Source organism: Schistocerca gregaria, chromosome 1 (assembly GCF_023897955.1).
Source record: "Schistocerca gregaria isolate iqSchGreg1 chromosome 1, iqSchGreg1.2, whole genome shotgun sequence".
In the NCBI taxonomy this organism is placed as follows: Eukaryota; Metazoa; Arthropoda; class Insecta; order Orthoptera; family Acrididae; genus Schistocerca; species Schistocerca gregaria.
The window spans coordinates 290943091-290955614 of NC_064920.1; the positions used below are offsets into that span (position 1 = coordinate 290943091).

The window sequence follows — 12524 nt, forward strand, 5'->3', positions numbered from 1 at the left end:
AAATTATAATATTTTATGAAGCTACTGGTGTTGTATGTTGACCCACTGTGCCATATGGTATAAGGCAATATAAAGATAAAATTTACCATTGTTATAATTGATACAGCTTATTTAAAGAGACCAAAATTATATGCTAATTCATTGTGGCATACTGTACTTGGTTTGCAAAAAGTGATCAGTTAGTGTTACAATGTACTTTTTTGAAGTAGTTACTTATCCTCCTTGCAACATAATTAGGCAAGGATAATTGTAAAATAACTGTAACTATAAAGCATATGATGACACCAATTACATGAAAGCATGTTCAAAGGTGAATAAATATTCAATTCTATAGTAATCTACGAATTTCAAGGTAGCTTACTGATTTTTACATTTATTTTAAGAAGGAAAAAACGAGATGTGCTGACAGACTGAATGAATGTGTGTGTGTGTGTGTGGGGGGGGGGGGGGGGGGGGGGGGAGTAGCCTAATTGTGCTGACAGACTGACCTGAAGCTCAGCATGAGGTGTATGTTAATTTGGAGTGTAACAGCTTGGGCATGAGTTTGCAAAGCCAACAAATATGAAAGCTGAAAATGTGTTTGTGGTGACAGACAGATCTGTAGTTTATTCTGAGGCCTAGGTTAAGTTGGAATGTGGTAACTTTATGGTGAGGTGGCAAAGCCAACAAATCTCAATACAAAAATTATATTTCCATAACATAGTGTTGTGTAGCATAGCACAAAATAAACATTCGTCATTGCAGTAAACAACTTCTATGACTTCTTTCTGATTATGATAAAAATTCTAACCCCACAGTAGTACAGAAAGGACATAAATACCTGGATACACTTATATTCAACATGAGGTCACAGCACATTAAATATTATGTAGATAATGTACAGGAGATTAAGACTGAATAAAAGGAATTTCTGTTACGTGACTCCTCCTATTCCATTTTAAGATTATCTGCATGGAAAACCTAAAATTTAATGTTGCGAATATTTTATAATTACATTTAGCATTACCATACAATAGTTTTTTCTAATAATGGAGATTTATTTCACTGCATTGCTTTTAAAATAAAATGTATGTTTTTGCCTTCTTTCCAAAAACAGAAGATCACCATTTGTGGAATCTACAGCAAGTAGGGATATAGCTACTTTCGTCAAATTAAAAACTTTTCTTATGATTGTAACAAGCTACATAATTTTCCACTGCTCTGTACTACAGGAAGTTCTCTAGGTTATAAGATAATTAAATGTCTTATCTATGGTGCTGCTCCCTGTATCTCTTATTCTTTTAGAATATTAACTGAAAACTTCGCGCGTCATCGCATGACTGCTGACACATTACATATGCACTTTACTGAAAATCTTCCCATCCAGGCAAGCTTGAACTATTGGGTCTCAAACATTCCACCAAATACCTCCCCAACCCCAAGCTGTCCTCTCTTTACTTTCTATGTTATGAATTCCATAATCAGTTATGAGGTTGTAAGCAGTAATGTGTAATTTATGGATACACATCCTCATTTACCTACTGCTCGTATTTTATGATTTGTTAAGCACCTAAGATACACCACTATGCTGTCTAAATAAACCAAGTTCATGCTGCCTAAATCAACCAAGTTCACAGAATAGCACTTCATCTACAAATTTTTACCTACTATCTTAGTCACATATCTCAGATTATCTGGCTCCCTGTCAAATGCCACATCTTCACTGTAAATACTTTCCAGTAGACTCAGTTCCACAGATGACTGTAACTGTAAGAAAGGCTAATTCCCATTTACTTCACTATAATAGAACTACTTTTATAACTGTTCTAACTCGACTTCAGTACTTTCCTGCCCTTGGCACAAAACATAATTTACCATATTTACACACTAATACGTATGTTGGTGACTGTCACATGGATTGTGTTGCCTTAATTTATGTACTTCTGTAGATTGCTATACATTGAGACAGTTCGATATCATTAGTGACAAGACCTATACGAAATAAGGTCATGTAGCCTACTATTTGCCAAAGTGAACTACATCCCAAAGCGCTGTGAAATTGTAGTTGCGTGTGGTGCTTTTTTCTATAACTGATAAATTAGTAACTATATCCTTCGTTCTAACGTAAATCTGACGAAAGTATAAATTACAAATGTTTTTGTTTGATCAGCCGAATGTATACCAGCGTAGATAAGTACGGGAGGCCAACAAATTATTAGCTTTGTGTTGCATAGAATACGTAACAGGGCAGCTTTTGCTTACATGTCATGAGCATTACCGTGCACAACAGGAGCATCACTTTAAAAAAATGCATGTTGCGTACAAAATTACGTAAAACAGTTAATAGTCATAAAACTTTGGTGTTATTTTCGCATAAAGAATTTAAGACAAGGCATTTTTCTTATTTTGGCAGCATATTGTTGACGTTTGTAAGATTTCTTTTCAATTCATTCTAACTACTGTGTTTCACAGAAATCTAAGTATTGTGTTTGTGGCAGCACTGCGTAAAACAAGCGACGTTTTGCGAAAGACAGCACGACATCTACACATGTAAATACAGTGCAGTCAATAGTGAGATAACATCAATGAAATTTTTACTACAACTGAGGAAGATGCACTTCTGGCAAGCATTACGCAACTTGTACTGCGAACTGCACAGCTATATATAAGACATCTCTGCCCCTGCGAGTTCATTTGTCCGAATACTATTGCCGTCTACGGACACGTAAGTCTTGGTTGTGCGGTGTTACAAGTGTGTTTAAGTTCCGTCCTATAAACTGCACCTATATCTCTCTAGAAGAAGTTACGAGATGGAACCAAACGGTGTAAAACGGTCGTGGATGGACGAAAATTTTATGTTGGATGTTTTGCGCACAGCGAATTCGTCTGGCTTAACCATTGATAAATTTGACGTCACAACAGCTCTGTCGCCAGGCAACAACTACATCAGCGAAATCTATCGTGTGATTATTGAAACTTCAGACCACCAAGTGCGCTCTGTGATCGTCAAGTGTTTACCGACCGCGGAATACAACTTGAAGTTTATAGCCGATTCGCGCCTATTTGAGAAAGAGACACTATTCTACAGTGAAACGCTGCCTGCTATGTATAGTGTTGAAGATGCTCATTCCCTCAAGCTGGAACCACTGGCTCCTGAGTGTTTTTACAGCGAACGTGACAGTCTCTTACTTCTCGAAGACCTCAACGCTGTCGGGTTCAAAATGCCAGATAGGCTGCAGGGACTGAACCTTGACGAAACAGTTCTGGCAGTCGAAGCACTTGCGCGATTTCATGCGTTATCCATGGATTTACCTGATTTGGAGGAGCTGTACCCGGACACACTGTACTGCGGCAAGGATTTCGAACACGCGTCTCGGTACGTTGCTAACGGCGTTACAGCGCTTGCAGCGGCTGTCGAGACCTGGCCTGGGTTTCGTGAATTGGGTCTTCGATTAAGGGAAACAGCAAGAAGTGCGCATGCACGTGTTGTGGAGCTTCTGGAATCGAAAGAGTCACCCGTGCTAGTGTTGAACCACGGTGACTTCTGGACCAACAATATAATGTTCCGTCGAGACGCAGCGACTGGCCAGCCGGTCAACGTCCGCTTACTCGATTTCCAAATGTTGCGGTACGGATCGCCCGCTCTTGATCTACAGATTCTTTTTAACACTAGTGTGAAGGAGGAGGTACGCCATGATCTTAGGGATACAGTACTGAAACGGTACCACGATGCTTTCACTCGTGCCTGCAAACGAATAGGACGGGAGTCCCATTTTTCATTGGAGCAGCTGCATGCAGAAATGGAAAGAAATGCATTCTTTGGTTTTTTAAATGCATGTCTCATGTTGCCTGTGGTTTTAGCTGAGAGGGGACAGCCTCCAGATTTAGGGCATTTGGCATCCAATCCGGATGCAAAGTTGGACTGCCATTCTGTGTCGAGGTTTAGAAAACAATTTCAACGGATTCTTATGGAGTCGAGGGAACTTTTGTGATGCTAGTGTGTCATAGCCTTCAATTAAAAGTAATAGTACATATGTTCAATGGCATCTGCTTTCTGAATAAGTTACTAGCCCAACTGGCTACAAATTTTATTTATCAACATTACATTGAATCTGGAGATTTATCGCTTTGTGTTACTATGTTGGAAGATTAAAGGACTAAGTGTGTGCTAGGGTTTAACAATATGAACTAGTTAGTGCAAATTATTGCTTGTCACAATGAGGTTCCAAAACTGTTACACAAAGTACAGTAACTTCTATGTCTCAGCCTAGACTTGTTATTTATAATCTAGCCACACAAGTGAGGTAATTAATACCTATCTCTCAGCATGACAAACAAAATGACGACCTTGTAGTATGTCTCAGTAACTTCCAGCCAGACGTTTTTTTAAGGATTCAGAGAACATATTGTGTTTCGTGTTCTCTGCAATCTTCCCTAGACTGTGAATGTTGTTAAGTTATCATAGTGTTGAAAATTTTGCAGTGGTATGAATTTAGTCCACTTTTAGTTCACGAAAACCTTCTGATACTGACAGAAAACTTAAAAGGAAACACAAGGTAAGATTACAGCTTCAGTCACTATATAGTTTTTTAATGCTAGAATGCAATGACTGATATTTTTCATTTCCGGGATACAGTAATAGAGATTTTTGTCGTTATTCTTTCACTTTAGCAATGCCTTTGTATTCTGTTAGATTAACTGCAGTTTTGTTATAAGTGATTTCGAGTTTGTACTCATTGAGTAATACTCAAAGTTATGGCGTCATACATAGCCATTTTCTTTTTGGCAACAGGATTATAGAATTTGCAAAAATATTGCATTATTTCATGTACAGAACTAGACATAAATATGCGCAGCTTAATTTATAGCTAAATTATCATTAAAATGCTTATGCTTTGAAATAAGGTGGTATCATCCTGTAGTTGCATGATGCTTAAATGAAATTGTTAGAAATCATTAACATGATACCAGATGCCACTGAATCATTAACCTGTCTGAAAGTTCTGAAGAGAATAGAAGTTGGAGTTGTATTCCAGTACTTACAAGTTAACAACACATTCCAACTACCAGGACAGAAATGGCAATGAGGCAGAAATCTCTAAATAGAAACAGGAGCAGGTATGTGTAAAATACAGGAATGCATGAATGAGGCCAAGGAGTAGAGATTGAAGGGAGCAAGACAAAAGAATAAATTACAATTACACCTTACATGCACGTATAGACTCTGAATTTTCTAAATAAGCAAATAAAAACTGAATAATTAAAAACTGGGACATGACATTCCTGGCATTTCTGTCATGACTGTAAACAGGAGTAAGAAAGTGAAGAAACAGGAAAGTGAATGCTGAAAGTGCTGACTGTTAACCTGTATGTTAATATACAGTATCTGTAACACAAAGTAATGAGATGTTGAGGTATGGAGGACCTTTAACTGTGCTACCAAAAATGTCAGTGAGACTCTATGTATCTTCAGTTACCAACCATTAAAACAGTTTAAAGAAGTAAGTCTAATGTTAGTCTATAACAAATAACATTTGCAACAAACTACTATGAATGTTGCATATTCTTCTTGCCACAACTTTTTCATCTGCAGTTACCTGAAATATTTCAGGCATTTTTGCCTTCATCACAAATTTTTACTTATTGAATGAACCGGTTCACTTTTGTGAATGTAGATTAGTTTATTTAATTATCAAGCCTTTGACAAAAGCCTTACATTGTTCTCTCATGAAATTGGGGATTGAGTTACAGTAAGAAATTACAATGTAATCCAGTTAAACAGAGTAGAGATGTTTTAACTCTTACCGATGTGCTGTTATCAGTTCTGCTGAGATTTTAAAGATGTAACTTTACTACTGAAAACTGTTTATGTAATTTCTTATTTAAAAACAAGCAGTGTTTATTCATGATAGTGGAATACCACTTGCCATTGCGTGTAATAGATTTTGCCATCATTAAGAAAAATTTTATGACTGTGCTTTGTCTTTGATTAAGTTTATGATTATCTTGTTCCTTTTGGAACAAGCTTTGTTTAGAAGAGAAAATATTTGTCACTAGTTGGCATTGTACATTTAAGAATCATTAAGAATTTGAGTTTTCAAGGAAGCATACAATTACACACATTGCCAAGCACATCTTACAAACAGGCTTATACTATTTAATATTGTATGCAGATTTCAGTTCTGTATAGTACTGTAATGGTAGCCTACAAAAATTTGGGGCATGGGATGTGAAATTTCTGAATAGTGATGCTTATTTATTCTGAGTTTTTGAGTGAAGATAATGACTCCTGTTGTGTCTTATTAAGTAGTCAATTCTTATTATGTCTGATCCATTTCAGATGTCAGTATTATGTGAATAATTTAAATTTTTACTTACATCACCTTTGATGCAGTACTCATTTGTTGACTCAGGTTTCCACCATTGTTATTTATGAACTTGACTAAATATTAAATGATTTTAACATTATGAAGTGTACTTTTCTATCCTCAATCAAATGAGGATAAAGTGTGTAAATGCATTGCAATGAAGAATTTAGTTAGTCAAATCTTCAAGATGCATATGAATCCACACTATATAGTCATATTTAGCCAAATGAATGTTTGTGTATTTTTATGCCATCATGCCAAAATGTGAAAGAAGCTATTTGCCCTTATGGTTGTAAAACATATAGCCTAGTACTAATATCATTGAGGGCGTAAATACCTTAAATGCTATATATTTTCTCTGAGGAGACATTGATACATTCATTGGATTTGCAGAATGAGTAGGTGGTAGGCTCTGAAACAATAAACATAGATAAGTCCTCATCACACCAGGCATCAAATTAGGGCTATATAAATTCGCACAACCATGTTTTACTGGGTCTGTGTGGGTAGGGACTGCATCTTCATATCACCTGTGGAGTTTGTAACAGTCAGAAACACAAACAGAGAACAAACAAATTGTGGAATCTCAAGCTTTCAGAACTGGTAGTTCCTGTAACAGTCTACAGAATCATTAAAAATTGTTCAAAATGTGAATGAAGAGAAGTAAATGCGGAAGGTATTGATTCTGGTTATAAGTGTTATTACATATGAATTCACAAGGTATACGGAAAATTATTAGAATTTCCAACAGTGAAGGATGTGCTGTTTGGAAAGAAAAGTTATCTGCAGAAAAATGACACTTTTAGGGAGTGGTTTGTTACTAATTGTTTTCCTCTAAGCCTACAGGTTTTGGTGTGTAGCCTACATTTACCCTGAATGTCTCAAAGAGTTGGTTGTTTCTAAAATGGGGCACTTTCATGCTGCAGTATGTTTAATATTCTGTGTTCCAGTATAACAACAAGAGTCTCTTGTTTATGTCTTTTGTTATTCAGTGTGTCCGTAATATTAAGTCATGTGTACTGTTGGTAGCAATGATTGGACATATTTCTGTGCAGTAATTGTGGTGCAGTTTATAAAAGTGACAGTGTACTGTGCTTGTATTGGAACTCTTTATACTGAATGCAAACAAATTGTTGGTTTTATTAAAATATAATTATTTTTTTATGTTTTGTTTTTCATTTCAAAATTATTCATTTCAAAACAAGAATAACACACATGCTTGTAAGCCAGGTAAACCAACTAAAGTGGTCGTAAAGGTATCTACAGGTGTTGCTTTACAAAGACATATATGTTTATTGTGCTATTTTCAGTGAGAGGTGTAAAAGTGTGTTATCTTTTTTAATTACTAAATATCCTCTAGCTGAAATCTGACATCATTTTCCATAGACCATTAAATGTAATAGAAATATTACTAAATTCATTTTATTTTTAATGGTGGTTGACTAAAATGCAGTTCTCTTATTCCCATAATGTCTTGCAGTAAATTATTCTTTTACAAAACATTTACTCGTGACAAAATCGTAATAAATGTATTTGTGTCTCCTGCAGCATGTAATATTGCTTGTACTAGCAAGCAGCAATCATATAATTGTCTCTTACCCAATGTGCTCTGGTTAGTATTAATGTAGTTCTGTTTTCTGATGGCCAAAACACTTGAACACACTTTGAGTTGACAATAGAAATGTTTTACTGTGGTAATATTTCCTCAGAGATGTAAACATGCTTTACTAACATCCATATGTAAAACTGGAGATCAGCAAACCTTTTCTAATTATGGACTTGCTTTACTTCTTCCAGTCTTCAGAAGTGTTTGATAAAATATTGACTCATTGAACTTAGCAGAACTTGTTTAGATGCATATCAGTTTTTCTGGAGAGAAACGAATACAGTACTACACAAGTGAAGTTCTTAGCAGGGCTAAACAACAAAAATTATCCTGCTTGAATGCCAAAGCCTTTGTTTGTTGATCACAACTTTCTACTTGACAAATTAAAGTTTATGGCACTAATAACATCCCTCGTTCATGATTGCAGAAATCACAGGTCAGACTGTATCAGTTGCATGAAACTAACAGAATGGATGAGCATAATATGTGTGGTCATACAAGAAGAATATAGGGCTCACACTTGTTCTTCTTAATCTACAATGCCTTGAAAGTGTGGTTCATAAACTGCATTGCTTGTAGGTGACAGGTTTACAAATGAGGAATGAAAACTCAACCTTAGCAACTCAGATGGTAGTTAAACAGTTCTATGAGTGGTTACAGCAACAGTCTTTATCTCAAAAAGATAACTGTTATTCAATTTCTGACAAGCAGAAATAACCTGCTAGCACCAGCAGACACTAGTAGTCATACACTAAATGGAACACATCATGTAAAATTTGTTGGGATCCAGTGGCATAACAAGTTAAAAAGGATTCACCACATAAATGGACTAATCAAAAAGCTCAGTGTACTAAGTTTTGCCTTTAGGACCTTCTAGTATTGCGTTGACATTAAGTGTTCACTTATTTTGTATATTTAACTCTGTTCTCTGATGGTATCGTCTTCTGGAGCAGAGCACCTAATATCAAGTAAAGTATTTATTTGGCAGCATCGAACAGTAACAACATTGTCTAAATCAAATAACCACATATCTTACAGATACTTTTCAAAGATCATGGAATAGTTATGTGTACTTCCCAACGTATTCACTCCTTAATTGCTAATAGAAAAATTAAATTTGACTGAGCTGTGAATTACACTATTACCATACAAATTAAGTTTTCCTTCTCAAACATTAAATACCTCAGTCATTAGCCACTGTTTACGCAAATATTTCAGAAACCATTCTCTCTCTCTCTCTCTCTCTCTCTCTCTCTCTCTCTCTCTCTCTCGCTCGCTCGCTCGCTCGCTCGCTCTCTGAGAAGGTGGCAGCTTTTTAGCTGGTTTAAGCAAGAGTAATATAAGCAGTACACTGATACTGTATTGTGTGATTCAGTATACAAATTTAATTTCTGTGGGGTACATATTTTTTTTATTAATGTAGAGCTTTACTCTTTCTGCATCTCTGAATTTTCTGCCTATTGCTGGAATTTACAGAGCATTATGTATTAATCAAGTAATCATTGTAGAAGTAATAGAATGGCAAACAAGGGAAGAGAAGGAAAAATAATGCAGTCATTTTCCATTTCTTCAGTTTTCAGACATTCAGATTTGTATATGACAGAAAGACAACCGTGATCAGGTTGTTAGGCACTGAGCGCTACCTCATACTAAATGAAGATAGGAAAAGGAATCGACAAACACCATCTCTGGTCTTGTCTGTAAAAGCAGCCTAGCATTGTGAACAGATTTAGAGGAACAATCTAAAATGTAATGTTAGCTGTGATTTAATGGGCACCATGGAAATTTACATTAAATGCATATTACTTTCAAGGATTTTTGTTATTGGGAAGACTAGAAAAGGGGTAATTCCTTACTGATGGCTAGAAGAGTGGAATGCTTAACATGCATACCTCCAATAATGGCACCTTCACTAAAGCAACTTTTTGTCAGCAGGCAGAAGTACTCCAGTGTCGTAACTTCTTAGATTATGTAAGTACCTCTCACTGATGACAAATGGCTCCTTCTAGACAGTTGGAAATATGTGCACTGCCTCATTACAAAAACATTTTTAGATGGAAGGAGAATTCTTCATAATAAGTATTCCTTTCATTACTATTCACATTTCTTCTATCGGAGACAGATCTGTGGACATTGCTGGCCACGAGAGTACGTCAACATCCTGCAGACAGTCCATAGAAACCAGTGATTATTCTGCAATTTTTCTTACGATGTCTCCTTGTTTTTTTTTTCAGAAGGTTGACAGATTATATTTTGTGCAATTTAATACACCAGCTGATATGCTGTTTTGTTTGAATTAAGAACCCTTTCCTGAAGTGAACTATATAGGGACGGTCTAACATACTTTGCCACTCTTGTAGATTGAGTCCTCTGTAGTTAGAGGGAATACACACTCCTGGAAATGGAAAAAAGAACACATTGACACCGGTGTGTCAGACCCACCATACTTGCTCTGGACACTGCGAGAGGGCTGTACAAGCAATGATCACACGCACAGCACAGCGGACACACCAGGTACCGTGGTGTTGGCTGTCGAATGGCACTAGCTGCGCAGCATTTGTGCACCGCCGCCGTCAGTGTCAGCCAGTTTGCCGTGGCATACGGAGCTCCATCGCAGTCTTTAACACTGGTAGCATGCCGCGACAGCGTGGACGTGAACCGTATGTGCAGTTAACGGACTTTGAGCGAGGGTGTATAGTGGGCATGCGGGAGGCCGGGTGGACGTACCGCCGACTTGCTCAACACATGGGGCGTGAGGTCTCCACAGTACATCAATGTTGTCGCCTGTGGTCAGCAGAAGGTGCACGTGCCAGTCGACCTGGGACCGGACCGCAGCGACGCACGGATGCACGCCAAGACCGTAGGATCCTACGCAGTGCCGTAGGGGACCGCACCGCCACTTCCCAGCAAATTAGGGACACTGTTGCTCCTGGGGTATCGGCGAGGACCATTCACAACCGTCTCCATGAAGCTGGGCTACAGTCCCGCACACCGTTAGGCCGTCTTCCGCTCACGCCCCAACATCGTGCAGCCCGCCTCCAGTGGTGTCGCGACAGGCGTGAATGGAGGGACGAATGGAGACGTGTCGTCTTCAGCGATGAGAGTCGCTTCTGCCTTGGTGCCAATGATGGCCGTATGCATGTTTGGCGCCGTGCAGGTGAGCGCCACAATCAGGACTGCATACGACCGAGGCACACAGGGCCAACACCTGGCATCATGGTGTAGGGAGCGATCTCCTACACTGGCCGTACACCTCTGGTGATCGTCGAGGGGACACTGAATAGTGCACGGTACATCCAAACCGTCATCGAACCCATCGTTCTACCATTCCCAAACCGGCAAGGGAACTTGCTGTTCCAACAGGACAATGCACGTCCGCATGTATCCCGTGCCACCCAAGGTGCTCTAGAAGGTGTAAGTCAACTACCCTGGCCAGCAAGATCTCCGGATCTGTCCCCCATTGAGCATGTTTGGGACTGGATGAAGCGTCGTCTCACGCGGTCTGCACGTCCAGCGTGAATGCTGGTCCAAATGAGGCATCAGGTGGAAATGGCATGGCAAGCCGTTCCACAGGACTACATCCAGCATCTCTAAGATCGTCTCCATGGGAGAATAGAAGCCTACATTGCTGCGAAAGGTGGTTATACACTGTACTAGTGCCAACATTGTGCATGCTCTGTTGCCTGGGTCTATGTGCCTGTGGTTCTGTCAGTGTGATCATGTGATGTATCTGACCCCAGGAATGTGTCAATAAAGTTTCCCCTTCCTGGGACAATGAATTCACGGTGTTCTTATTTCAATTTCCAGGAGTGTATGATTACAACATGATGGTGCCTTATCAGGATCTCCTGACAATGATGATGGACACATCGTGAGGGTTTTATTTGATGCTTGTAAACTGAGAAGATTTTATTAAAGACGATGAGGAATGATTAAGCAATGTTAGTAAATATATGTTATCTGTGATCATTAGTTCGGTGTTGTGAACATAATTTTAAATAAACAGTTAAGACTTCTACTACAGTGGAAAAATGCTCTTGCGGGAGCACAAAAACAAAAAATTAATCCTCTTTAAAAGACTGTGATAGAAAAGTGGGGAAACAGTTGCTTCAGTCCTCATTCTGCCTTTCTCACCTAAAACTTTGGCATATGAACATATTTGTGCTCTGATAAAACACACGATTCTGAATCCTTTTATCCAGGCTCTTTGTTGTTATCATAGTCAGCATCTCCCTCTCACTGCCACTGTTTGTATACGTTTCCCTCTCCCACTATCTCCTTTTTCTCATATTGGCACTTTCTCCTGTCTGTCTCTCCCACTGTCACTATTTTCATTACTTTCTTTTGCTTTTCCTTTTTATTTATTTATTTATTTATTTTTTTTTTTATCCGTCAGTCTACTGACTGGTTTGATGCGGCCCGCCACAAATTCCTTTCCTGTGCTAACCTCTTCATCTCAGAGTAGCACTTGCAACCTACGTCCTCAATTATTTGCTTGACGTATTCCAATCTCTGTCTTCCTCTACAGTTTTTGCCATCTACAGCTCCCTCTAGTACCATGGAAATCATTC

At 38.3% G+C, this 12524-nt stretch overlaps 1 protein-coding gene and 1 long non-coding RNA gene across 2 annotated transcripts in view; one reads left to right on the top strand and one right to left on the bottom strand.

Annotated features, from left to right (window-relative positions):
- Positions 1-12524, bottom strand: part of LOC126341482 (uncharacterized) — a 159672-nt gene that overhangs the window by 65062 nt on the left and 82086 nt on the right. The window lies entirely within an intron of this gene.
- On the top strand, positions 2676-7511 carry LOC126341434 (uncharacterized). The gene has a single exon (XM_050001774.1). It carries the CDS (start codon positions 2790-2792, stop codon positions 3969-3971), a length of 1182 nt encoding a protein of 393 aa, XP_049857731.1. The 5' UTR covers positions 2676-2789; the 3' UTR covers positions 3972-7511.

Excerpts from the sequence above, each read along its gene's own strand:
- LOC126341434 (XM_050001774.1), top strand. The coding sequence starts at position 2,790 with ATGGAACCAAACGGTGTAAAACGGTCGTGGATGGACGAAAATTTTATG.